Here is a 27,009-nt window from a genome sequence, read left to right as displayed (position 1 = left end):
ATGCAGCAATCACTGAGCCAAAACACTACTCTGCCAGGAAGGTATCTCAGTCAGTAGAGAAGTAAAAAGACAAAATAAAACTAAATCATCCTATTTGTTTGGTTCTCTTAAACTTGTCATTAAGACTTCGTGTAATGGCAAGGATTCTTGTTTTTTTTCCGCTCAACTGCTTCTATTTAACTTATCCAAGAAATTTAAAAACTCAAGGAACTCCTGAACGTTGGCGAAGGGAATAGAATTAATAGATTTTATAACAAAATATAAAAGCAGATTTATCTCTCTTTTCTTGATATTTCATGGACTGCTAACATGTCTTCAACCCCCAGTCACTAACTAGAAGACGACAAATTATAGAAATGGGAAAAGGTTTAAAAAAAAATAAAAAACCTCCACTTTGGGTTAAATTCTGGCCCCAGTAAAGTCAATGGCTAAAATTATTATTGACTTAAATGGGGACAATGTTGGTTTTTCTCTCTCTCTTACACACACACACACGCACGCACGCAATATGTTAAAAGAATGCTAAGGCTGCAAATCCAGGCACTCAGAAGTTAAGATTGCATCTTAATTCAGCTCCCCTGCGTATGCATTATGATAGTCTTTAATTACATGAGCAAATGTCATTGCCATAGACCTCTGCTTCATCCATTGCTCACTTGAATGGGTTCACTGTTGAATTCATTTTTTCTATTTATCCTTTATTCTTTACAAACATTAATGAATTTGTCCTGACAACATCCTGTTAGGAGAGGTGGTATTACTATCCCCATTCTATATATTTCACTTTATATGCTCAGAGCAGCATTTCCATTATCTCAATTGCAGTTTTGAGTGCTCAGCAGTTCTTCAACTCAGACCCAAGATGTCCGAAGTTGGGGCCTCAGAAAATGGAGAACATGTATGTTCGTATAACAGAAAGTCATGGGAAGCTTTAACAGTATTTGTTGCTGCCTCTGCCACCTATAAGTGTGCAACTATATGCGTATCCTTAATGTTTTCTCTAGAAGATGGACCATCAAGGGTACAAAGCCTCATTAATGATGATTAATAACAAGTAATCAAATTCTTAATGCCCAAGCTCAAATTCTGCCTTTTACAGACTGCCTAGGCTTGGTCAGGCTTCTGGGGAACCCCCTTACTTTCAACAGTCTTGCCAGTTTTCCTTTTGTCATGAACTATGAATTATGGACATGGACCTTCTGTCCTAATCTCTATTCGGGACAGCTCTTAAGCACACAATTAAGTCCCATAATTAAGCATTAGCGTGTTTCCTGAATTGAGACCCCACACTCTTATGGACATGCTTAAAGTAAAGCATGTACTTAAGTGCTGTTGTGAATAAGGATGCTTTCCTTAATCCATGGCCTAAGTGCCTTGCAGGATAGGGATGGATTTTAGCATGTCCTTAAATATTTTGCTTTGCTTTGCTGAATAGGGGCCTATATGCTTTGCTGAAAAGGAATGGGAATACTGGTATGTTTGTGTGCTTAGCTGAATCATGGACTTCTTATTGTGAATGTTAGAGCATGGGAGATCAGTAATTGATTTAGCCTGTAATGTTTCAAAAGAGCCAAAGGAATGTAGACATGCAGCTCCCAGTGAGTTTCAGTGTGATTTGGACACTTTTTAACTCCCTTAGTCTCCTTTGAAAATCCCAGCCCTAGCGAATATTTTTTGGCACAATGATATGTATATAATGGTAATTAAAAACAAAAAAAGCTCTTAATAAAAGAGGATAGATTATAAAACTAGGCCAGGATTAGAAACACAGAATTTTGAGTATGGCAAAGCAAACCTATCTGGAGAATTAACTTTCTTCCCCTTGCTTGAGTTATTCAGCCTTCCTTTACTGGTACCTCATACATCAGTCTCTTTAAATAGCTAGGAGACTTCCTGCATGTTGATGAAGAGAAGCTTTTCACAACCAACAGATTTCATTCCCTAATCAAACTTTCTATTTTGAAACAAAATTCTGAAGGTGGTTCCAGCAGCAGATTAGTTGAATTTTGCCTGAGCCAGATCAGCTTACCTTTCTTGCTTCTAAAAAGATGACCAAGTTTTGCTCCAGTTACACAAAGTCTAAGATCACTGGGACTGACATTATTTGTGTATGGCAAAATGCTCTTTGGAGTGTGATGGACAACTTTTACTAGTTTGTAAGTAGCAAAAGGATCTGATAACTGAAAAGTTAGCTTTCAGTGCTCCTCAAATTATAGCACTCTGGCAACCAAAGATTTATGGGAAGCTGAATTATGTTATGGGTGATATTATCCTTCATAATATTCTCAGACAGTTGATACAGTTAATGACCCCTAGAAATACCTGTCATACTGGCACTGCATTTTACTGTTTTAGTAGTCTACATATACACTTTAAAAAATAATAAAATTAAGTGTGATCTTTATGCAAATGACAATGTTACTGTAAATATTAGCATGGAATAGCATGCAGTCACCTGTATACAATTACTGAAACATTTAATAGAAAAGAGCTGTACAAACACAAACTAATCTTTACAACACTCCTGTGAGATACATAATTATTACCCCTTGACAGTTCTCGGGGTGACCAGGACTGAGTCACCTTGTTACCCCCCTGCCTCCAGCAAGAGCAAGGCTTGCTTGTGACTTAACTGGGTGCCCAGTTCCTGACACCTCCAGGCTGTGAGCCACCCAAACAATCTCCTCTGGGCTATGCCAGTCCTTATTTTCTCTTGAAGGTTAAGAAGAGGTGCACCCCAGTCCCTGAGTGAGCCCCTTTGAAGCATTCCCCTGTAGTGTTTAGCCCCTCATCCCCTGAACACTCACAGTAATACCAGGTATGTTGTCCCCAAGGGAACAGTGTACTCACTAGCTTGAATGAGTCAACTCAGGATTAGCTTGTTGTACAATACCACAGCACTGACATATTTATAGTGAAAGATTTATCAGTTTATTACCAAAGATCAAGATTCAAGAGATAGTGAGTAAAGATCATGGAAACAGGAGGGTTACATATAAAACAAAATCAGTATACCCTTTCTAGAGACTAAACTTAACAGGCTAACCTCCTGTCTAGAGCAGTCTTATTTCACCCAAAACCTTTTTCAATGCTTCCAGTCAAGTTGTGATCCAGTTTTCATTAATGTAAATGCACTGTCCATTTTCCTACTAGGTGCAAAATAACAAACGTTTTTCTTTGTCCCCCAGTTATTGCCCAGTAACCCTTTGACATGCACCCCCCAGATAATGCTTCTTTCCCCCTGCTGTTAAATCTCACAATCCTTCATCTTCATTTTGCTCAGACTGGTGATTGTTAATGAGATAATACTCAATTTACATTTCACCAGATAGATGGAGAAACATCTCTCGTCTGTCAGGAAACCAGTTTTCACCTCTGTTAACACCTTCATACAAACTATAAGAACATATTTCCATCATATATACGTAACTCCTACATAGTATCAGTATATACATATTCAACTATATTCATAACTAGTGATGCTGGCTTTCATTGAAGACTCCACATGATATTCTTTATGGATAAATACAATGAAAGTGGTGTGCTAGGTGTAGTGAGTTTTTTTAGGTGTGTTAGAAGTTGCTGTTACAATGAACCCTTTGCCATCTGGCACCAAAAGGCCTGTGTGCCACACTCCCATTCTACAGTGGGAAATTGATACAAAGAGGAAATGTGATTTGTTCTGCACTACCCAGTGAGAAAATGGCTAATCTAGGATTAGGTTTTAGGACTCCCACCACTGTGTCTCATTCCTGCAGTCCACACTGCCTCCAGAAACATTTGTTTTGCCCTATATATGAGGCAGAAACTGTTTGGCAGACTCTTGCAAGGATGCAGTCATTGATGGGCCTGCAAGCCAGAGGAATAATGAGGCAGACTACATGGGGATTATTTCAGTGGCAAATGAAGGTGCTTAGCACCGCCCAGAGGAGAGCTTTTAATTTGTTTATTTCCAAATGTGTGATGTACTTAGTGATATTAAAAAACAACTTTATAAGTCTGTTTGATTCATAGATTCATAGATTATAGGACTGGAAGGGACCTCGAGAGGTCATCGAGTCCAGTCCCCTGCCCGCATGGCAGGACCAAATACTGTCTAGACCATCCCTGATAGACATTTATCTAACCTACTCTTAAATATCTCCAGAGACGGAGATTCCACAACCTCCCTAGGCAATTTGTTCCAGTGTTTAACCACCCTGACAGTTAGGAACTTTTTCCTAATGTCCAACCTAGACCTCCCTTGCTGCAGTTTAAACCCATTGTTTCTGGTTCTATCCTTAGAGGCTAAGGTGAACAAGTTCTCTCCCTCCTCCTTATGACACCCTATTAGATACCTGAAAACTGCTATCATGTCCCCTCTCAGTCTTCTCTTTTCCAAACTAAACAAACCCAGTTCTTTCAGCCTTCCTTCATAGGTCATGTTCTCAAGACCTTTAATCATTCTTGTTGCTCTTCTTTGGACCCTTTCCAATTTCTCCACATCTTTTTTAAAATGCGGCGCCCAGAACGGGACACAATACTCCAGCTGAGGCCTAACCAGAGCAGAGTAGAGCGGAAGAAGGACTTCTCGTGTCTTGCTCACAACACACCTGTTAATGCATCCCAGAATCATGTTTGCTTTTTTTGCAACAGCATCACACTGTTGACTCATATTTAGCTTGTGGTCCACTATAACCCCTAGATCCCTTTCTGCCGTACTCCTTCCTAGACAGTCTTTTCCCATTCTGTATGTGTGAAATTGATTTTTCCTTCCTAAGTGGAGCACTTTGCATTTGTCTTTGTTAAACTTCATCCTGTTTACCTCAGCCCATTTCTCCAATTTGTCCAGATCATTTTGAATTATGACCCTGTCGTCCAAAGTAGTTGCAATCCCTCCCAGTTTGGTATCATCCGCAAACTTAATAAGCGTACTTTCTATGCCAATATCTAAGTCGTTGATGAAGATATTGAACAGAGCCGGTCCCAAAACAGACCCCTGCGGAACCCCACTCGTTACGCCTTTCCAGCAGGATTGGGAACCATTAATAACAACTCTCTGAGTACGGTTATCCAGCCAGTTATGCACCCACCTTATAGTAGCCCCATCTAATTTGTATTTGCCTAGTTTATCGATAAGAATATCATGCGAGACCGTATCAAATGCCTTACTAAAGTCTAGGTATACCACATCCACCGCTTCACCCTTATCCACAAGGCTCGTTATCCTATCAAAGAAAGCTATCAGATTGGTTTGACATGATTTGTTCTTCACAAATCCATGCTGGCTATTCCCTATCACCTTACCACCTTCCAAGTGTTGGCAGACGATTTCCTTAATTACTTGCTCCATTATCTTCCCTGGCACAGAAGTTAAACTAACTGGTCTGTAGTTACCTGGGTTGTTTTTATTTCCCTTTTTATAGATGGGCACTATATTTGCCCTTTTCCAGTCTTCTGGAATCTCTCCTGTCTCCCATGACTTTCCAAAGATAATAGCTAGAGGCTCAGATACCTCCTCTATTAGCTCCTTGAGTATTCTAGGATGCATTTCATCAGGCCCGGGTGACTTGCAGGCATCTAACTTTTCTAAGTGATTTTTAACTTGTTCTTTTTTTATTTTATCCGCTAAACCTACCCCCTTCCCATTAGCATTCACTATGTTAGGCATTCCTTCAGACTTCTCGGTGAAGACCGAAACAAAGAAGTCATTAAGCATCTCTGCCATTTCCAAGTTTCCTGTTACTGTTTCTCTCTCTTCACTAAGCAGTGGGCCTACCCTGTCTTTGGTCTTCCTCTTGCTTCTAATGTATTGATAAAAAGTCTTCTTGTTTCCTTTTATTCCCGTAGCTAGTTTGAGCTCATTTTGTGCCTTTGCCTTTCTAATCTTGCCCCTGCATTCCTGTGTTGTTTGCCTATATTCATCCTTTGTAATCTGTCCTAGTTTCCATTTTTTATATGACTCCTTTTTATTTTTTAGATCGTGCAAGATCTCGTGGTTAAGCCAAGGTGGTCTTTTGCCACATTTTCTATCTTTCCTAACCAGCGGAATAGCTTGCTTTTGGGCCCTTAATAGCGTCCCTTTGAAAAACTGCCAACTCTCCTCAGTTGTTTTTCCCCTCAGTCTTGATTCCCATGGGACCTTACCCATCATCTCTCTGAGCTTCCCAAAATCTGCCTTCCTGAAATCCATTGTCTCTATTTTGCTGTTCTCCCTTCTACCCTTCCTTAGAATTGCAAACTCTATGATTTCATGATCACTTTCACCCAGGCTGCCTTCTACTTTCACATTCTCAACGAGTTCCTCCCTATTTGTTAAAATCAAGTCTAGAACAGCTTCCCCCCTAGTAGCTTTTTCAACCTTCTGAAATAAAAAGTTGTCTCCAATGCAGTCCAAGAATTTGTTGGATAGTCTGTGCCCGGTTGTGTTATTTTCCCAACATATATCCGGATAGTTGAAGTCCCCCATCACCACCAAATCTTGGGCTTTGGATGATTTTGTTAGTTGCTTGAAAAAAGCCTCATCCACCTCTTCCACCTGGTTAGGTGGCCTGTAGTAGACTCCTAGCATGACATCTCCCTTGTTTTTTGCCCCTTTAAGCCTAACCCAGAGACTCTCAACACTTCCGTCTCCTATGTCCATCTCTACCTGAGTCCAAGTGTGTACATTTTTAATATATAAGGCAACACCTCCTCCCTTTTTCCCCTGTCTATCCTTCCTGAGCAAGCTGTACCCATCCACACCAACATTCCAATCATGTGTATTATCCCACCAAGTTTCAGTGATGCCAACAATGTCATAGTTGTATTTATTTATTAGCACTTCCAGTTCTTCCTGCTTATTCCCCATACTTCTCGCATTTGTATATAGGCATCTAAGATACTGGTTTGATCTTTCCTCCCAGTTTTGTCCTGACTCTCCTTTCTCTCTGCCAATATAGCCCACACTCCCTCTCGTTTCCGACCCATCTCCCCGGTCTCCATGTTCCCCACTTACCTGTGGGCTTTGCTCACCTGTCCCCGTCGAACCTAGTTTAAAGCCCTCCTCACTAGGTTAGCCAGTCTGTGTCCGAAATGTTTATAAAGTATATTAACTATTTGTGTCCTTAGCAAATTTAGGGTATGTCTGTGCTAGAAATGTAGATCAACCTATATTAGGTCGATTTACAGCCACTGCTGTAATTACTGTGGTGCTGCATGTCCTCCTTGGGTCGGTCGTGCACGTCCTCACCAGGAGCACTTCCACCAATCTAAGAAGGGCAGTGTGGGGAGCTGAGAGACTGATCTCTCAGCTCCATGGGCAGCCTCCTGCCGGGAGCCTGGCTGCCTCACAGGCTCTCGGTCTCCAGGGCGGCTGCCCCCCCCCCTCCCCATTCCCTGGCTGGGAGCAGGGTCCACAGCCACCTGGGCTTTTCTCCCTAGTTTCTCACCCTGGCTCCCAGCTGGAAGCGAGGTATGAAGCCGCCGGGGCTTCTAACGGGGGCGGGGAGGGGGTGGAGCCACCAGCTTCCCACAGCTCCCATTGGCTGGGAACAGTGAACCACGGCCACTGGGAGCTGTGGGTGGCTGTGCCTGCAGATGGTCAATGTAAACAAACTGTCTCATGGCCTGCCAGCGCATTACCCTGATGGGCCACAGGTTGCCCACCACTGCCCTAACTACACCAACATGAGCCTTACACCTCTCAGGGAGATGGAGTAGTTATGTCTGTGTAGAAGGACACTTACATCAGTGGGAGCGAGGCTGTAGTGTAGACACTGACATAATTAGGTGGACATAAGCGGTCCTATGTCGACCTAACTGTGTAGTCTAGACCAGCCCTTGGTAAACTGCTAATGGCCTTCATTATAGCTGCTTATTAAACTTAAAAGAAAAATAAAGAAAGAACTCATTTCTTTTCACGGATTTACTGAAAATGTTTTACTTGTCAAATGTAATATTTTTAATTACTGATATTTAATTTCAAATGCAAAAAGTGTAAGAAAAGCTGTATCACAATTTTGTTTTTAACTAAAAGCAGACTATACTTATTACTATTTATTTTTTGTTTTTCTACAGGCTCTAGGAAGCTTTTACTTCCTTCATGAATCCTTGAAAAACATCTACCAGTTTGATTTTAAAGGTAAGCACAGAAATTAAAAGTCAGTAATTGTCAGAGACGTCTCACCATTTTTCATGTCAGGAAAAACCTAGGGCTTTCTTTAATCTGAATCCATGTGTTTGGACCCTTGGAGCTATATACAGAGCCCCATTAACTTCAGAAGAACTCCACGTGCAGAGGTCAGTCAGTGCAGATCAATTGCAGGAACAGGACCTTAAATGTCAGGCAGTGGTAATTGTTGTGGCAGAATTTTGTTTACCACTTATGAATAGTGTGGGTCAGTGGGAAGGGTGTCATTATTTTTTTTTTAACAATAGACTCTGCCTTCATGTTGCAAATTTTTGTAAATCTCAGAAGTTTTAATAATTTGATATGATACTTCTAATATTTAAGTCAGTGTATGTAATCACTTCCTGGCTGAAGTTACTTCTAATGCTTCTTTAAAGTAGATAGGCAAACAGATTATTTAAAATTTACATTATTTTTAGTTGTGCGCTGTCTGCATTTAGGTCATTGAGCTGGATCAAATTAATTCTGCATCTTGCATCACATTAATTTGAAACATCACTGAAGCTGTGATAATTATGGAGTGAACTAATCGTCTCAATTGTACAGATTCATTAATTTTGTTCTCAGAAGAGACAGATTGCCTCTGTTCATGTAATTGAGGGTATAGGGTCTTCCCTTGGTGAAATATTTGAATAGCAGTTCTATAGATATTGCAATTTGAGGTTTAGCCAACATAAATCCTTCTACTCATCATCTTTTCTGATGCCCAAGGAAAATTTCAAATATTCTGTCAGTGCCTCTTCATATTTTATTTCTGAAAGAGAACATTGTAAAATGCAATAGTGATGAAGGAACTTTTAATGAGAGGTCAGCTTGTGCTTCCAGCCATTCTCCCCACCTCGAACAGTTTAATAGACATGAAGAAATAATGTGAAGTGTTCTGATTCAAATGAACTGGGAGCAGGATTGCTATGTGAGAGAAATTCTCAACATAGTGCACAGGAAGCCAGGTGCACAACTTTCGTTAATGATAGCTGGGATTGTGATCCTTACTACCGCAATCGCCACACTGAACATTTAGCCAATGGACTGATCTTCTGTATTTTTGAGGGCAAGGGGTTAATGAATAAACCTATGAAACTTACATTTGTATTGTGAAATGACAGCAGTCACAACTATTTATTCATTTTTCTATGTGATCGGGCTTTGTGCATCAGTAGTATGTGAACTGTATCTGCCAGCTGATTCAGAGCCTGCAGTTTCGTTGCACCAGCAGTACAGAACTAGAGCGTTCGCTCTCAGTTCCAGTTAAACCTCCCTCCCGCCGGTCATATATCAAAGATGTCCAACTCTAATGACATCTGGCGGAGTGAAGTGACATCTACACCAGGGAAGAGGGCTGTCTGTATTTATTCACAGCTGATTGACAGCTTATTTGCTGTTATGGAGCCTTGAAAGGAGAGAGAGAGAGAGAGAGAGAGAGTAAATGGTTACAATGGAAGGAGAAATCAAAAGAAAGAACCAATATAAAAGTAAATAGATACTGGTTGTGCCAGCTAGAGGGAAGGAGCCCTTAGATGCTCAATGCTTCATTTGTCCAGGTCAAACATGAATCAGCTGTCTCTCTGCATCCTTCCAGCCACACCACATCAAGCTATGATCTAGTTGAATCTCATAAACATCCCCTGACAAGGAGTTCCACAGGTTGACTATGCACTGAGTGAAGAAGTACTTCCTTATGTTTATTTTAAAGCTGCTGTCTATTAATTTCATTGGGTGACCCCTGGTTCTTGTGTTAAGTGAAGGAGTAAATAACACTTCTTTATTCACTTTCCCCACACCATTCATGATTTTATAGACCTCTATCATAAACCCCCCTCCTCCAGTCATCTCTTTTTCTAAGCTGAACAGTCACTCTTAATACAGAAGCTTTTCCACACCCCTAATCATTTTTGTTGCCCTTTCCTGACCAGTATTCAAGGTGTGCATGGAGCATGGGTTTATTATAGAGCCTTATGATATTATTGTCTTATTGTCTCTCTCTTTGCTAATGGTTCCTAACAGAAAACTGCTGCTGTACATTGAGCAGATATTTTCAGATAACTATCCACAGTGACTCCAAGATCTCTTTCTTTAGTGGTAACAGCTAATTTAGTATTTATAGTTGGGATTATGTTTTCCAGTGTGCATTACTTTGCATTCATCAACCCTGAATTTCATAGTCACCCTGTGAAATGAGATCCCTTTGTAAATCTTTGCAGTCAGCTTTGGACTTAACTATCTTGAGTAATTTTGTAGCTTCTGCAAACTTTGCCACCTCACTTTTTACCCCCTTTTTCCAGATCATTCATAAATATGCTGAACAGCACTGGTCCCAGTACAGATTCCTTGAGGACCCCACTGTTTAACATCTCTCCACTGTGAAAACTGACCATTTATTCCTCCTTTTGTTTCCTATCTTTTAACCAGTCACTGATCCATGAGAGGACCTTCCTTCTTATTCCATGACTGCCTACTTTGCTTAAGACCCTTTGATGAGGGACCTTGTCACAGGCTTTCTGAAAGTCCAAGTACACTATATCGAAGACCCTACCAAATTCAATTTTGATCAATTTTATTGTCAGAGGATTTTAAAAATAGTAAATTTCATTATTTAAATCTATTTTAATTCTATTTAAATCTGAAATTTCACAGATTTGTAATTGTAGGAGTAGTGGGGGGGTCGCAAGGTTATTGTAGGGGGGGTTGCGGTATTGCTATCCTTACTTCTGTGCTGCTGCTGCTGCTGGTGGCGCTGCCTTCAGAGCTGGGCAGCTGGGGAGTGGCAGCTGTTGGCTGGAGGCACAGCTCTCAAGGCAGAACCGCTACCAACAGCAGTGCAGAAGGAAGGATGGCATAGTATGGTATTACCACCCTCACTTCTGTGCTGGTGGTGGCGCTGCCTTCAGAGCTGGGCAGCTGGGGAGTGGCAGCTGTTGGCTGGAGGCACAGCTCTCAAGGCAGAACCGCTACCAACAGCAGTGCAGAAGGAAAGATGGCATAGTATGGTATTACCACCCTCACTTCTGTGCTGTTGCGGCACTGCCTTCAGAGCTGGGCGCCCAGCCAACAGCCACAACTCTCCAGCCACCGAACTCTGAAGGCAGCACAGAAGTAAAGGTGGCAATACCATGACCTCCTTAAAATAACCTTGTGACCCCTGTGCAACTCCCTTTTGATTCAGGACCCCCAGTTTGAGAAATGCTGGTCTCCCCTATGAAATCTGTATAGTATAGGGTAAAAGCACACAAAACACTAGATTTCATGGTCCATGACGTTAGGGTGACCAGATGTCCCGATTTTATAGGGACAGTCCCGATTTTTGGGTCTCTTTCTTATATAGGCATCTATTCCCCCCGTCCCCCCACCCCCATCCCGATTTTTCACATTTGCTGTCTAGTCACCCTACGTGACGTGTTTGTCATGGCCGTGAATTTGGTAGGGCCCTAACTATATCCACTGAATCACCTTGTCTACATGTTTGTTGACCCCCTCAGTGAATTCTAATAGGTTGGTGAGGCATGATTTCCCTTTACAAAAGCTGTGTTGACTCTTCCTCAGAATATTCTGTTCATCTATCGGTCTGATAATTCTGTTCTTTACAATACTTTCAACCAGTTCTTCTGGTACTGAAGTTAGATTTCCTGGCTTATAATTCCCAGGATTTCCCCTGAAACCTTTTTTGATAATAGGTGGTACATTAGCGATCCTCCAGTCACCTGATACATAGGCTGATTTAAGCAATAGGATTCTGTAGCGATGCAATGACTCACCGGCACGGAGCCTCCTGCTGGCCGTCTCAGGAATTAGCTCTTGTTCAGCTTGGAGCGCCCTCTCTTGGCCAGTGTCTCGTCTGCCTCTGGCCCCCATGTCCCTCCCAGACCCAGTGCCCCTTACCCTCTGGGACCTGCCCCCAGCAGTAACCCACAGTCATCATCTAGCCCCCGCTCACTGGGGCAAACTACAGTCTGTAGAAAACCACTCATCATTGGCAAGGGGGTTGGGGGTTGGACCAGCTGCCTCTGCCTAACCCCAGGCTGCTCCTCCCAGTCCCCATATCTGCATAGGCCTCTATCAAGGCCTGCAGCCTGGGGAGTTGCCAGGCTGGAGCTCCCCAGCTCCTCCTCCCTTTCCCCAGCACGGCGCTCGGCTTTCTGTCCCACTCTCGGTGGCTCCTCAGAAACTCCCTCCGGAGGAGTTTTACCAGGACTCACTGCTCACATGCCAGCTGCCCCAACTGTTCGTGGAGGGCCCACTGCCCCTCCCATAGTCCCTCTTGGGTCTCCTGGATCCCTTGCAGGTCATCTGCCCCCTTCTGCAAGGGTGCTGACACCGGGGCCCAACCAGGGATGGCATTTGGGGTCTCTGCCAAGAAAACCCCCGTGTAGCCGGGTTCCATCGTCCCCTTTCTCCAGATCTCTGGGCAATAGTACCAGTCCTTGCCCTGCCCCTTGTATCAGGGGCAGACCGCATGTGCCCACATTCTCCACCACGTGTAGCGATGCGACGATTCATCGGTGCGGTGCCTCTTGCTGGTCGTCTCAGGAATTAGCTCTTGTTCAGCTTGGAGCGCCCTCTGTTGACCGGTGTCTCGCCTGCCTCTGGCCCCCATGTCCCTCCCGGACCCCGGTGCCCCTTACCCTCTGAGTTCTGTTCCCAGCAGTAACCCACAGTCTGGGTCTCCCCTCCCAGGGGAACCCCCAACCCTCCATCCCCACCTAGCCTCAGTGGCTACTGCCAGTCATCATCTAGCCCCTGCTCACTGGGGCAAACTGCAGTCTGTCATAGCCACTCATCATTGGCAAGGGGAGGCGGACTTGCTGCCTCTGCCTAACCCCAGGCTGCTCCTCCCAGCCCCCGTACCTGCATAGGCCTCTATCAAGGCCTGCAGCCTGGGGAGTTGCCAGGCTGGAGCTCCCCAGCTCCTACTCCCTTTCCCCAGCACTGCTCTGTCTCAAGTACCCTTCTCTCCCAGGCAGCCAGGTCCTTCTCTCTCAAGAGCTAGAGAGAGGCTGACTTAGCTCCTGGCTGAGCCCTTATAACCGGACCAGGTGTGGCCTGACTGGGGCATGGCCCAACTGTGGCTGCCTTCCCAATCAGCCTTTTTTTCTCAGCTTTCAGCCCCAGCCCTCTCCAACGGCTGGCTTTTAACCCTTTCACAGTAGCAGGGTTACTGCCCCACTACATATATGTACCACAGTTTGTAGTTCTGCAGTTTCATATTTGAGTTCTTTCAAAACTCTTGGGTGAATACCATCTGGTCTTGGTAACTTATTACTGTTAAATTTATCAGTGTATTCCAAAACCTTGTCTACTGGCACCTCTGTCTGGGGACATTTCCTTTGATTTGAGGAAAAAAAAAAAAGCTCAAGTATGGGAATCTCCCTCACATCCTCTGCAATAAGGACCAATGCAAAGAATTCATTTAGCTTCTCCTCAACAGCCTTATTTTCCTTGAATGCTCTTTCATTCAGTGATCCTACTGATTGTTTGGCAGGCTTCCTGTTGTACTTTAAAAAAATTGCTGTTAGTTTTTGGTGTCTTTGCTAATTATTCTTCAAAATCTTTTTTGGCCTGCCTAATTATACTTATACACTTGACTTGCCAGAGTTTGTGTCCTTTCTATTTTCCTCAGTAGGATTTGACATCCAAGTTTTAAAAGATGTCTTTTGTCTCTAACTGCCTCTTTTACTCCATGGGTTAGTGATGGTGGCTTTTTTTTTTTGTCCTCTTACAGTTTTTTTTTACTGGGGTATACACATAGTTTGAGCCTCTCTTATGGTGTTTTTAAAAAGGTTCCAGGCAGCTTGCAGACATTTTACTTTTGTGACTGTTCCTTTTTATTTCCGTTTGACTACACTCCTCATTTTTGTGTGGGTCCACTTTTTGATGTTAAATGCTCCTCTGGTGCACCTGTACTTTATCAGCTGGCAATCTGGTTCCATTTTGGTTTAGGTGGAGCCCATCCTTTCTGTATAGGCTCCTTCTTTCCCAAAAGCTTTCCCAGTTCCTAATAAACCTAAATCCCTCCCCGAGTCACCATCATCTCATCTTTGCATTGAGACCCTGCAGTTCTGCCTGTTCAGTTGGCGCTCTGTGTGGAACGAACCATTTCAGAGAATGCTACCATGGAGGTCCTAGACTTGAATCTCTTAGCTAGCAGCCTAAATTTGGCCTCCAGAACCTTTTCCCTATGTCGCTGGTACCTACATGTACCATGGCCCCCAGGTCCTCCCCAGCACTGCACATACGTCTGTCTAGTTGTCTTGAGAAATCTGCAACCTTTGCATCCGGCAGGCAATTCACCAGGCAATTCTCCTGGTCATCACAAACCCAACTATCTATATTTCTAATAACCAACTCCCCCATTACTGTTACCTGTGTCTTCCTAATAACAGGGCTCCCTGCTCCAGAAAAGAATCTTCAGTGTGAGAGAATACCATGACATCATCTGTGTGTGTATGGGGAGTGGGGGGGAAGTGATTGGCTTAAGTTTGAGGAATGTTTATTAGGTGTATCTGGCTCTTCTGCTCCCTCTCTAAACACCCTTGCTAAACTCCCCCTTTTTGCTGCTTCCATTCACTAGCTTCTCTGATTGCTTACATGGTTGTCTCCATTTTCAGCTTTCCTGGGCCATGTGACCTGAGGAAGAAAAATCTAACACTTTTAGAATTAAAACCTTGACAGCCAAAGTGATATGTGACCTCCCACAGCATGAAAGGAATTTGATTTTTTATGATGAATAGAGCCCTAAAAAATTAGCTTATATTTTACACATATTATGATACACCAAAAAGAGGGTTTGCTGACCGACACATAAGGCCTGATTCTGATCTAGCGCTCACCAATTTTACACTGTCATAACTTTGAATTCTTCAGTGGAGTTACGCCCGGTTGACACTGGTGTGAGATCAGAATCAAGCCTGTAGCCCATAAGACTTTTTCTTCTTCAAGTGATTGCACATGTCCATCCCAGTGTAGATGTTTGTGTGCTCCAGTACACAGTTATCAGAGAGTTGTTGCCCTTAGCAGCACTTGTCAGGGTAGCTTGAGCATTCTCTGCTGTCTCACACACCTCGTGGAGGCATAAAGGGCTGAGCCACTCCAGATCCTCCTGAGTTCCTTCCTACCACCCATGACGGTTGTTGGAGCGCCCTATCCTTGCTTCTGCCAGTCTTTCTCAATAACTGTATGTAGTACTCCTGTGTAGTTTATAAGGACAAAAAGAAAAAGGTGTTTTGTTTTTTGTTTATGCGGGCTCTGGCACTCAGTTTGAGGTACTGGCCCTAGTACGGGATGTATTCCACACTCTACGGGTTTCAAGTCCTGCCCCTCTTGCAGCAAGACTGCGCCAAATAGTGACATCACCCTAGTTAACGTAAGTGCTTAAGGGAAACCTATGTCAATGACAAGTGTGGCATTTGTAAGAACTTTCAGCAGAAATCAGGCTCAGTATCAGGGTTCATCAAGGGATTTGAAGAGAATGAGCTTTGCTAAGGACTTGGGAGGGCATTCAAACAGGAAGCACTCCCCAGAGAACACCTCTGAACAGGAGAGTTTGTTGACTCCAGGGCCCAATGGGGGCCTGTCAGGACCAGTTCCCAAAGCAACTGCAATGGCGTCTCCTTGCGCCTTTGGACTGCAGAGTATCTTTCCAGTACCATCCACTTCTGAGGTGTTTGAGGCTGTGAGAAGGTTGTTGAACCTCTCTGTCCCACTGTCACCAATAGTTCAAGAGTCTCACCCAGCATCGAAGCCCAGGGTACCATCTCTGGCACCTTCACCTCTGCACCGAGCAGCTCCCCTGGATCTGGCTGCTTGGGTACCTGTGAGGCTGGTACTGTCTAGAGGAAAGCCACAGAGGATATTCCCAGCTCTCTGAAGAAAAGAGTCTGAGCTTTCTTCTCAAGTACTGATGAGTACGATACTGCCTTGGTCTCAAGAAGCAGCATTGTCATCAGACTCTGAAGTGGGTTCCCATGTATCCCAACATAGCTGTTCCCATCTGGAGGATTATGCCACCTGCTCATCCTTGTTTCCATCCCAGTACCAGCAGGGAGCTTTCAGGAGGGATCATTGGGCTACACAGAGCCGGGGGCCAGGACTGTTCCAGTGGATCTTTTGGAACCCATGGGGTTCCTGCCCAATCAAGAGTGTCCCCTCAGCTGACTCCATCTGCTGGGTGTGATGAGTAGTGTCACCACAAGCATTGTCGCATCAGTACCGAGCCTGGCACCAAGCAGAGTCAGAATCCTTCTTGTTAGCAACTGCAAGAGGACCAGGAACTGGACCAGCCCCCTGATACCGTTAGCAACCTTTTCCTCATTCCTGGTGAGGCAATTGTGATGGAGCCTATTTCTCCACCTCATCTTAAGACCCATCAGGATCTGTTGAGGATGGCTATGGCTCTTGATATCCACCCAGAGGGGGTCTGGGAAAAATCCCACAAGCTGGTGGACATTTTAATATCTGTGACCTCAGCTAGAATAGCACTGCCAATAAATGAGGCTATTTTAGAACCTACTGAGATCCTCTGGAAGACCCCAGCTTCACTGCCTCTGATGGCTAAAAGGGTAGAGAAGAAGATATTATGTCCCCTTCTGGGAGTTCGAGCAGCTGTACAACCCTTCTCCTCCAGGCTCCCTTGGAGTTGCAGCAGCCAATGAAAAGGAATGATAGGGGCACCAGCCCTCAACCAAAGAGCAAAGAGAACAAGAAGCTGGACTTGTTTGGGAGAAAGCTTTATTCCACAGGTGGATTATAGCTTCGCACTCTGAACCAGCAGCTTTGCTGGAACGCTGCAATTTGACTCTCTGGGATACAGTTTTTGAAATTTAAAGACAAGCTACCAGATGAGCCAAGACAAGTGTTCCCCACTTTGATAAATGAGGGCAAGCACCAAAACAGCTCTACGGCAGGTCTCAATGCAGCAGATTCTGCAGCGTGCAGCATGGCCTCTGCCATCACGATGAGGTGCTCATACTGGTTGCACTCTTCTGACTTCCTGCCAGAGGTGCAAACAGTTCATGACTTACCATTTGAGGGGCCGTTGCTCTTTTCAGAAAAGACAGATGAGACTCTGAACAGTCTCAAAGATTCGAGAGCGACACCTGATAATCAAAACAGACAAGTCAGTTCTATGTCCAGTACAGAGAGTAGAATTTATTGGAGCAGTCCATGACTCAACAACAGCCAGGGCCTTGCTGCCACAGATGAGGTTTCTTGCAGTACAAAGCCTCATTCTGGACTTAAAAGGCTTTATCCTCACTCCATGGTGAGGAACTGTTTAAGACTGCACAGGGTGGCATGTACTTACCTGGTCCGGTATGCTAGATCGTGCCTCAAATCCCTTCAGGGCTGCGTAGCAGAGGTGTATGCTCCAAGAAGACACCACATAGACATGTTAGTACACATACCAAGTTGTATATCTCATCTGGACTGGTGGTTAGACTCAACCAGTGTGTGCAGGGGACTTCCTTTTGCCCCACCTCAACACTCACTCACTTTAGTCAGAGATGTCTTGGGTCTGGGGTGGGGTGCTTACCTGGGACACCTGCATACACAAAGTCTCTGGTCTCACCAAGATCTCAGTCTGCACATAAACATCAGAGAACTCCAGGCTGTTTAGCTTGCAGAGCACTCCTTCCTCACATTAGGGGAAGAACCTTATTAGTGCTGACTGATAATATGACCATCATGCTTTATGTAAACAATCAGAAAGGAGCCCAGTCCCCAATACTCTGTTGGAAAGCAATCCTACTTTGGGACTTTTGCCTCAGCAACTGTATACTTCTGAAAGTGGACCACCTCCCAGAGACTCATTGTGCTGGCAGGCCACTTAAGCAGGTTGTTTACCAGTCACCACACATGTCCCTTCGCCCAGACATAGCGAGGTCTATTTTCCAGCTCTGGGGAACTCCCTAAGTGGATGTGTTTGCAACAAAGGACAACACAAAATGTCACCAGTTCTCCAGAGCAGGTCACAGCCCAGGTTCACTGATGGATGCTTTTTTTACTGATGTGATCAGAGAGTCTGCTATACAATTCCCCCACCCTCACCCCCATCCCTCTTCTGCCAGGAGTTCTGTACAAGGACAAACAGAACAAGGCCAGTCTCATACTGACCACCCCAGCGTGGTCCTGTCAATGCTGGTTTTCTCAGCTCTTAGACCTATCTGTCTGTCCCCCACTATTACTCCTGCTTCACACACACATAGTTTTGCAAAATCATGGCTGCCTCATGCACCCCAACCTCAAGGCTCTCCTCCTGTGCTCCTGGAGGCTTCATGGCTAACACTGATGGAGGAGTCCTGCTCCAGAGAGGTACAGGAGATACTGCTGACTGGTAGAAAGTCATCAATGAGGTCAACTTCCCTGGCTAACCAGAAAAGGTTTTCCATCTGGTCAAGCTGGTCTACCCCATTCTTGCTTCTGTTCAGTGTATGCTGGACTATCTTTGCATCTGAAACATCAAGGATTAGTGATTAGCTCGATTAGGGTAAACCTAGCAACTATTTCCACATTTCATCTTCCAGTGGATAACTGCTTCCTTTCTTCCAATCCATTGGTCATAAGATTTTTAAAGGGTTTGAACAGGATGTTTCTGCATTTCGAGTCCTGTTCCACCCTGGAGCCTGAATTGAGTCTTATCAAAGCTCCCTCCTTTGAGCCTCTAGCAGCTTGCTGTCTGTTACACCTTCAATGAAGGTAGCATTTTTAATAGCCATTATATTGACCAAGAGAGTAGTGGAATTGAGGGCATTAGTATCACGTCGTCCATATACCCTTTTTTACGCAGATAAAGTCTACCTTCGTCCCAGCTAAGGTTCTTTATGAAAATGGTCTCTTTTCATATCAGTTAGGCAATCTGCTTACCGACCTTCTTCCCAAAACCTCATGGTAGCAAGGGAAAGGAGTCACTGTGCACTCTAGGTATTAAAAGAGTGTTAGCGTTTCATCTGGAGAGAATTAAGCCTTTCAGATCATCGTCTCAATTGTTTATCACATTTGCAGACAGAATGAAGGGCTGTTTGGTTTCCACACACAGGATTTCAGCATGGATATCGATATCCAGTTAGCTAATGCATAGCTGATAGAATATTGGGTCATTCAACTAGATCTCAAGAGGCTTGTGCGGCACTTCTGCCTCATGTACCAGTATTAGACATTTACAAAGTGGCAACCTGTTCATCGTGTCACGCATTTGCTTCGCACTACATAATCTCTCAACAATCTAGAGATGCTGCTGCATTTGGACAAGTGATCCTCTAGTCCAGGGGTCGGCAACCTCTGGCACGCGGTTCGCCAGGGTAAGCACCCTTGCGGGACGGGCCAGTTTGTTTACCTGCCACGTCGGCAGGTTTGGTCGATCGCAGCTCCCACTGGCCGTGATTCGCTGTCCCAGGCAGATGGGGATGGCGGAAAGCCGCGGCCAGCACATCCCTCGCCCGCGCCGCTTCCCGACGCCCCCATTGGCCTGGGACGGCAAAACGCGGCCAGTGGGAGCCGCGATTGGCCAAACCTGCTGACGCGGCAGGTAAACAAACTGGCCCAGCCCGCTAGGGTGCTTACCCTGGTAAGCCGCGTGCCAGAGGTTGCCGATCCCTGCTGTAGTCCGTGTTCAAATAGACTCTGGTCCTGCCTCCAAATAGAACTGCTTGTGAGTCACCCACAGTGGATTGGACATGTGCAGTCACTCGAACAAGAACAAAAATGGTTAAACTTTTCTGTAATTGTTCTTCAAGATGTGTTGTACATGTCAATTCAGCAGCTCGCCCTCCTTCCCCTTCTATCAGAGTTGTTCTAGTAGGAAGGAACTAAAGGCAGTCTGGGGTGGCTCAACCCTTTATGCCTGCGTGAAGCAGCAAAGCATGCTCAAGGCACCCCGACAGGTACTGCTCAGGGTAAAAACCTCTGTCAGCTGTGCACTGGAGCACACAAACACCTCCAGTGGAAATGGACATGTGCAACACATCTCAAAGAACAACAGTTATAGAAAGGTTAAAAAACGTTTGTTTGTTTTTTCACCTGAAAGGATATAAGAAGGCACATCCTCTTATGCTAAGGCTGCTTCTCAATGCCCGTGTAAATGACAAACTATTACTAGTTTACATTTGGCCTTGATCTCAGGGTAGGTTGATAATAAAGCACCCCCTTCTGCCAAAATGGTACAGTTTACCAGTTAATATTCACTCACGTTGTCTCAGCAAAAGCCGTCAGTTCTCCCAGAACAGAAATTACTCCTGGCTGTGTTTTATATATGCTGCCAAAAATGTTTTCTATGTCTTGAATGACATCAGGATCTTTTTGCTGAGATTGTCAAACTCACTGAAAGAAGGTACATCCATCCATGATCTACTTAGAGTGATGCCACATTCGTTTATCAGAATGTTTATTTAGTCCTCCTGTGGGAGCCAGATTTTAAAAGTGATAGTAAAAAAATCAAATCTTCTGTATGTGTCAAAGATATATTGGTAGCTTACAGTAAATGCTTCATGATTATAGATACTACTTCATCTGGATAATTTACAGTAATTAATTTTTATGTTTGGGTTTTAACCAAACATCCAGTGAGAGTGAACAGCTCAGAATGTTTGCTAATAGTATACCTAAAGTCCTCCTTCTCTGGGTGGCAAGTTTGAAATCCAGTCCAACTTGGGAGTTATGAAAACTTGATGCCACCTAATGGTGGCTATCTGACTTCTGCCCTGTGTCCCACTCCTGCAGTTGACAGTAATTGGCTGTAATCAGCAGAGTGGCCAAGACTTATTGGACACAGAAACTGAACTACTCTGTCATCCTTGCTGATGATTCTTGGAGTATATGTCCCCATGGGTATGTGTGCATGTGTGTGCACCTGTGCACTCTCAATTGGAGACTGTAAAGCAGTGTCTGCAGACCTGCACCTGTGCAGAGCAGCTCTTCATGCTCCCACTCAAGGCCATACAGGGAGGCACAGACCTGCCACCACTCAGTTTCTTCTCAACCACCCGTGGCGCGAGATGGAGTGCTTGGTGTCTGCTGTTCTACCGCTTCCCACCCTCTCTCACTTATTGTAAATTTCTCTTTTTATTTAGTTATGTTCTTATTTTCACATTTTTATTAATTTCAACGCAGTTGTGCTTCCACTGCCCTTCCCACTCTTTCAGGGTTTTAGATTTAGTACTTCAGCACACCAGATTATGCCAAAGACCCTGGAGTATAAGCCCTACTAGACTTGCTACACAGGTCTTTTCCACAGAGCAACAGGCATTCTAGACATCCACATCCCGTCAAAGTGCACAATCTGCTTGGGATTTAAAGGTAGGACAAGAAATGACAGAGAGGCTAGGTTGAAGTTCCTCTTAATGGAATGCTCCCTAACTCCAGCAGGGTTCTCTTTGCCACTCCCTGTACATCTGCCTCAACATCTCAGGCTACCCTGGTGACAGCTGGAGCCCCAGCAGCAGCTCCAGGGGCTAAGACTTTGAAAAAAAGAAGCCTTTCCCCCCTACCAGGGAAACAAAGAAGAGAGATAGATTACCCCATAAATCTTGCTCTCAGGAGACCTTGCATCCCTTAAGGAGTACTGCTGAGGCACCAGCTGAAATCTGTACCAAGTACCAACATAAGAAGTTGTGTGTGGAGAAGTCTTCCAACACAGGGTGGCTCCTAGCTCAGTACTGTTTGACACCTCTCGGCACCATGATGTACACAGGGCTTCTTCCTGCACTCCAGTACTAGCATCTTCCTACAGCTCTGAGGTCAGAGAAGATGTCCCATCAGCCTCTCCGGTACCATATGCACAAACTCGTCCTCGATACCAATCCCTGTTCCAGCACCGACTCAGGCTACAATCAGATGCTATCATAGCTCTCTACTCCACTCCTTTTCCCTGGAGGACTGTCTCATTTTGGATGAACTGGAGTCTCACCTAATAAGGAACTTTACCAGAGCCCCCATCCTGGTACCACTCCATCAACTGCAACCTGAATCTCAGACTTCCAACTCTCAGTACCGACCCTGGTGCTTGAGACCCTCCCTTGTTAGCCCAGGGGATGATACTTCTGATTCTGAGGTCTCGGTACCTACCATCACACCCCTCTGAGTCCATTTACTGGAGAGGACCTTCCAGAGACCCAACAGGCCCCTTGAGGATCTTTCCTCTATCCCTCTCCTCCTCAGTGGGCTTACTGGAACCCTTGGGGGCACTTTGGTGAACAGTTTTATAGGGTGCCACTAGAAATAAATGCCCAACATCCAGTGGTACTGCATCGTTCACAGGCACCGACAGACCATCCTCTGGTGCTGTGTGCCCCCTAGGCAGCAAGAGAAGTACAAGAGGAGTAAAAGCTGTAGATTGAGGGAAGCTCGCCCCCAGCAGCCGTCCTCCTCACTAGATGAGGCAGTAATGCCACCAACATCCTCTTCTTCCGATGACTTTAATCTTCCAGAACCCAATGAAACTCCTGGTGGAATCCCTTCAGCTCCCGCTAGGAGAGGTCCAGGAGTCTCCACATTCCCTGGTGGACATTCTAGATATTACTTCCCCAGGGGAAAAAAAGCCCTACCAATTAATGAGGCACTGTTATTGCCTGCACATATTTTATGGGAAACACTGCCACTATTCTGCCCAACTGCAAGTGCGCAGATTAAAAAAAAATTGTATTCCAGCCAAAGGAATGGGGTCTTTCTTCTCCTTCCTACCCCAAGTCCCCTGGTGGTGGACACGATTAATGTAAGAAACTGCCAAGCTCACTCCAAATCCTCTCCTTCAGACAAAGTCCAAGCGATTATACATCCTGGGCAGGAAAACTACTCCTAGGTGGCACTTCAATTTTGAGTTGCAAACTACTAGGGCTTGATGATAATATATGATTTTAACATTTATTCTAAATTCACACATTTAATGTAATGACTAGCACAAGACCAAAAGGACTAATTTCAGTCCCTCATCTCTGAGGATCAGTTGATTGTGAAATTCTCCCTGCAGGTTGTTTTCAATGCCACTGAAATGTCTTCTAAATTCTTAGCTACTGCTGTGGTTATACAGAGAGCATCTTAGCTTAGAGTTGCCAACTTTCTAATCCCACAAAACCAAACATCCCCACCACTTCCTGAGGTCCTGTACTGCCCCTTCTCCAAGGCCCTGCTCGTTCCATCCCCCTCCCTCCATCGCTGGTTCTCCCACACCCTCACTCACTTTCACCGGGCTGGGCAGAGGGTTGGGGTGCAGAAGGGCTGAGGGCTCCAGCTGGAGGTGCAGGCACTGTGGTGGGTCTGGGGATGAGGGGTTTGGAGTGTGGGAGAGGGCTCCGGGCTGGGGCAGGGGTCTGGGGTGCAAGGGGGTATGGGTTTTGTGCTGGCCTTGCGAGATCCGGGTGGGGCCAGAAATAAGGGGCTCAGGGTGCGGGAGGGGGTTCTAGGCTGGGGCCAAGGGGTTTGGAGTGTGGGAGGGGGTGTGGGCTCCAGCTGGGGTGCATGCTTTAGGGTGTGGCTGGGGATGAGGGGTTTGGAGTGCAGGAGGGGGCTCCAAACTGGGACAAGGGTTTGGGATGGTGGGGGGGTGGGCTCTGGGAGGGAGTTTGGGTGCGGGAGGGGACTCCAGGCTGGGGCAGGGGGTTGGGGTGCGGGATACCAGTGGCACTTACCGCGGCTCCCAGGAAGCGGCCGCCAGATCCTTGCAGCCCCTAGATGCATGGGTGGCCAGAGAGGCTCTGTGCGCTGCCCTTGCGCCCACAGGCTCCACCCCGCAGCTCCCATTGGTCGCAATTCCTGGCCTCCCTGACCACCCATGCATCTAGGAGCTGCAGGGACTTGGCGGCTGCTTCTGGGAGCCACGTGGAGCTAGGGCAGGCAGGGAACCTGCCTTCGCTCCTGACCCCTTCTGTGTCGCTGAATGGACTTTTAACAGCCCAGTCGGCAGTGCTGACCTGAGCCACCAGCGTCCCTTTTCGACTCGGCATTCTGGTTTAAAAAAAAAAAAAACAGACACCTGGCAACCCTATCTTAGCTCCAGTCTTCTGGACTCCTGAGAGAGGAGCAGAGTACTGTTGAAGACCAGTTTGAAGGGCCTAAGCTCTTCAGTATGGCACAGACTTTTTGCTCCATACTCTTAAAGATTCAACGGCAATGTCACAGTCTCTGGGAATTTGTGTGTCTGTAACAAAAAGACATTTTAGCAGATCTCACTGTGCCAGTACCACCACACAGGCTTTTCCTAGACCTTTGGAGCCTTTGAGGAGGAGATCTAAACCTCGCAAAAGGGGACTACCCCCTCTGCAGCCACCTAATCTGCATCTCCTTCTAAGAGAGAGTTTTGACAGTTGATTGAGGACATAGAGCAACATATTTCCTCAGACTCTCTACTGTACAATTCTACTATCCCCTCTTCCCCCTCCCCCCCGCCGCCCTTTTTGGAGACAGACTGTCCCACTTCCTACCTACCTAGAAGCATATCACCTGAGACAAGTGGATACTGGAGGTGGTCAACATGGGATATTCCATCCACTTCCACTCTATTCCCTCCTTCCCCTTCTCTCTCAAGGATTTCTCTCACGAGGAGATCATTAAGCAGGAGATCCAATCTCTCTTACTCTTGGGGCAATTGAGCCAGTTCCCCCGTCCCCAAGTTTGTCAGAAGATGGTTCTATTCCAACAATTTCCTAGTCCCCAAGAGGGTGGATACTAATCTCCTGTCTCAGAAAATTGAATACCTGTGTCCTTTCACAGCATATCAGGATGGTGACACTAGCCCCATAATTCCATGCTTAGATCTGGAGACTGGTTTGTTGCCCTCAACCTCCAGGACACTTATTTTCATGTAGCTATCCACCCCTTCCACAAGCATTTCCTACATTTTGTAATAGGGTCAGATATTAGCAATACTGAGTCCTCCCTTTTGGGCTCTGCATAGCCTCGAGAGTCTTTACAAAGGTCCTTTCAGCAGTAGTAGCTGAGTTCATTATCATTGTCTACCTAGGGAGATAGGAACTACCATTCTTCATGAGACCTGTGATCCATCTGGTCCAGTATCCTGTCTCCAACAATGGCACCTATCTGATGCTTCAGAGCAAGGTCCAAGAAACTCCACAGTAGGTGGATAATCTGCACCCCAGGAGAGTCTCCTCCTAACCCTTAAAATATAGAGATTGGTTTAAGGCAGGGGTCGGCAACCTTTCAGAAGTGGTGTGCAGTGTCTTCATTTATTCCCTCTAATTTAAGGTTTCGCGTGCCAGTAATACATTTTAACATTTTTAAAGGTCCCTTTCTATAAGTCTATAATATATAACTAAACTATTGTTGTATGTAAAGTAAATAAGATTTTTTAAATGTTTAAGAAGCTTCATTTAAAATTAAATTAAAATGCAGAGCCCTCCGGACCGGTGGCCAGGAGCCGGGCAGTGTGAGCGCCACTAAAAATCAGTTCACGTACCGCCTTTGGCACGCGTGCCATAGGTTGCCAACCCCTGGTTTAAGGCTTGAAGCATGAGGATTTATGTCCTCTGTATCTGTGTTTGTTGTAACTGTGGATATTCTTGTTATCCATTTAAATGTCTAATCTCTTTTAAATCTTCCTAAATTCTGACATTTTGTGGTAATGAGTTGCACAGTCTTATGATGTGCTGTGTGAAAAAATACCTCATTTTATCAGTTCTGAAGCTGCTGCCCTTTAATTTCATTGAATGTCTCCTTGTACCTATATGAGGAAATAGGGAGAGTCAAAGTTCCCAATCTGCTTTTTCTATACCAGTCAATATTTTGTATACTGTTATGTCCCCCCTCTAGAGTTAAATCATCCCAAAGTTTTCAATCTCTTTTCATAGAAGAGCTTTTCCATGTCCCTAATAATTCGTAGCACTTTTCTTTGAACTCCCTCTAAAGTGCCTTAGGGAGGCCACAATGTCAGTTTGTCTTAAAGAACCATGTGTTTGCTCCTTACTCAAAGTATCATATGTTGACACCAAAAAAACTATCCAATGTTGCCCTATCTTGAATATTGTTTTTTTGGGAGAAGTTTGAGAAAGTTGTGATAAGGCAATTCCAGCAATATATGGAGTCCTCTACTCTCCTTGGCCCCAGTCAGTTAGGTTTTGGCCCTGAAGTGTGGTACAGAAACTGCACTGATTGTGTTAGCTGATGACTTCCTCCTAGCAATTTACACATATATGCTGATTATTTAGATCCCTTTTTGTACCACTGACCATGAGATTTTATTGACACCTGTGAACCTTGGAAGAGTAGCTTGACTCGTTCCTGAGAGTTTCCAGAGGGTAGTATTGGGCAATTACAACTCTGCTCCATACAGTCCAAGGGAATATCTTCACTTATTGGGGATCGATGCTGCTGCGATTGATGCACTGGGGGTTGATTTAGCGGGTCTAGTGAAGACCCGCTAAATCAATCACAGATCACTCTCCCATGGACTCCAGTACTCAACCGGAACAAGAAAAGTAAGGTAAGTCGACGGGACAGTGTTTCCCGTTGACGCAGCGCAGTGAGTTGACCTAAGCTACGTGAATAACATAGCTCGAGTTGCGTGACTTAGAGCGACTTACCCCTGTATTGTAGACAAGGCCTAATGGAGTTAAGGAGGTAATAATTGGTAGTACTGCTGACTTTAAAAGTTGAGACAGTAGGTAATGGATATTGGCTTGTTTTGTAAAATGTGTAATTTTTATATTATGTGTGTGCCTAGTGTAAAGAACAGGCATATATTTGAAAATGTAAATAAATTAAATGATAAACTATACAATTACAATATTTTTAAATAGCATCAGTTACACTTCAATTTATTTTTAATAAATTTATTTATATCTGTTTTTGATCTGTTTGTTACTATTCAGTGTAGGTTTCTGGATGTTTATTAGAGACCAGACCAAACACCTCAGACCCAGATTTCA

General features: G+C 44.9%; 1 protein-coding gene across 6 annotated transcripts in view; it reads left to right on the top strand.

The window, feature by feature from the left end:
- INPP5A (inositol polyphosphate-5-phosphatase A) overlaps positions 1–27,009 on the top strand; it is a 419,473-nt gene that overhangs the window by 254,841 nt on the left and 137,623 nt on the right. For all 6 annotated transcript variants that reach the window (XM_054034303.1, XM_054034302.1, XM_054034306.1 and 3 more), the window contains one exon: positions 8,038–8,101. In XM_054034303.1, the coding sequence (XP_053890278.1) occupies positions 8,038–8,101 (64 nt within the window). The remainder of the gene's footprint in view (positions 1–8,037; positions 8,102–27,009) is intronic.

This window comes from Malaclemys terrapin, chromosome 7 (assembly GCF_027887155.1).
Source record: "Malaclemys terrapin pileata isolate rMalTer1 chromosome 7, rMalTer1.hap1, whole genome shotgun sequence".
NCBI lineage: Eukaryota > Metazoa > Chordata > Testudines > Emydidae > Malaclemys > Malaclemys terrapin.
This window is presented reverse-complemented; position numbering and strand designations above follow the sequence as displayed.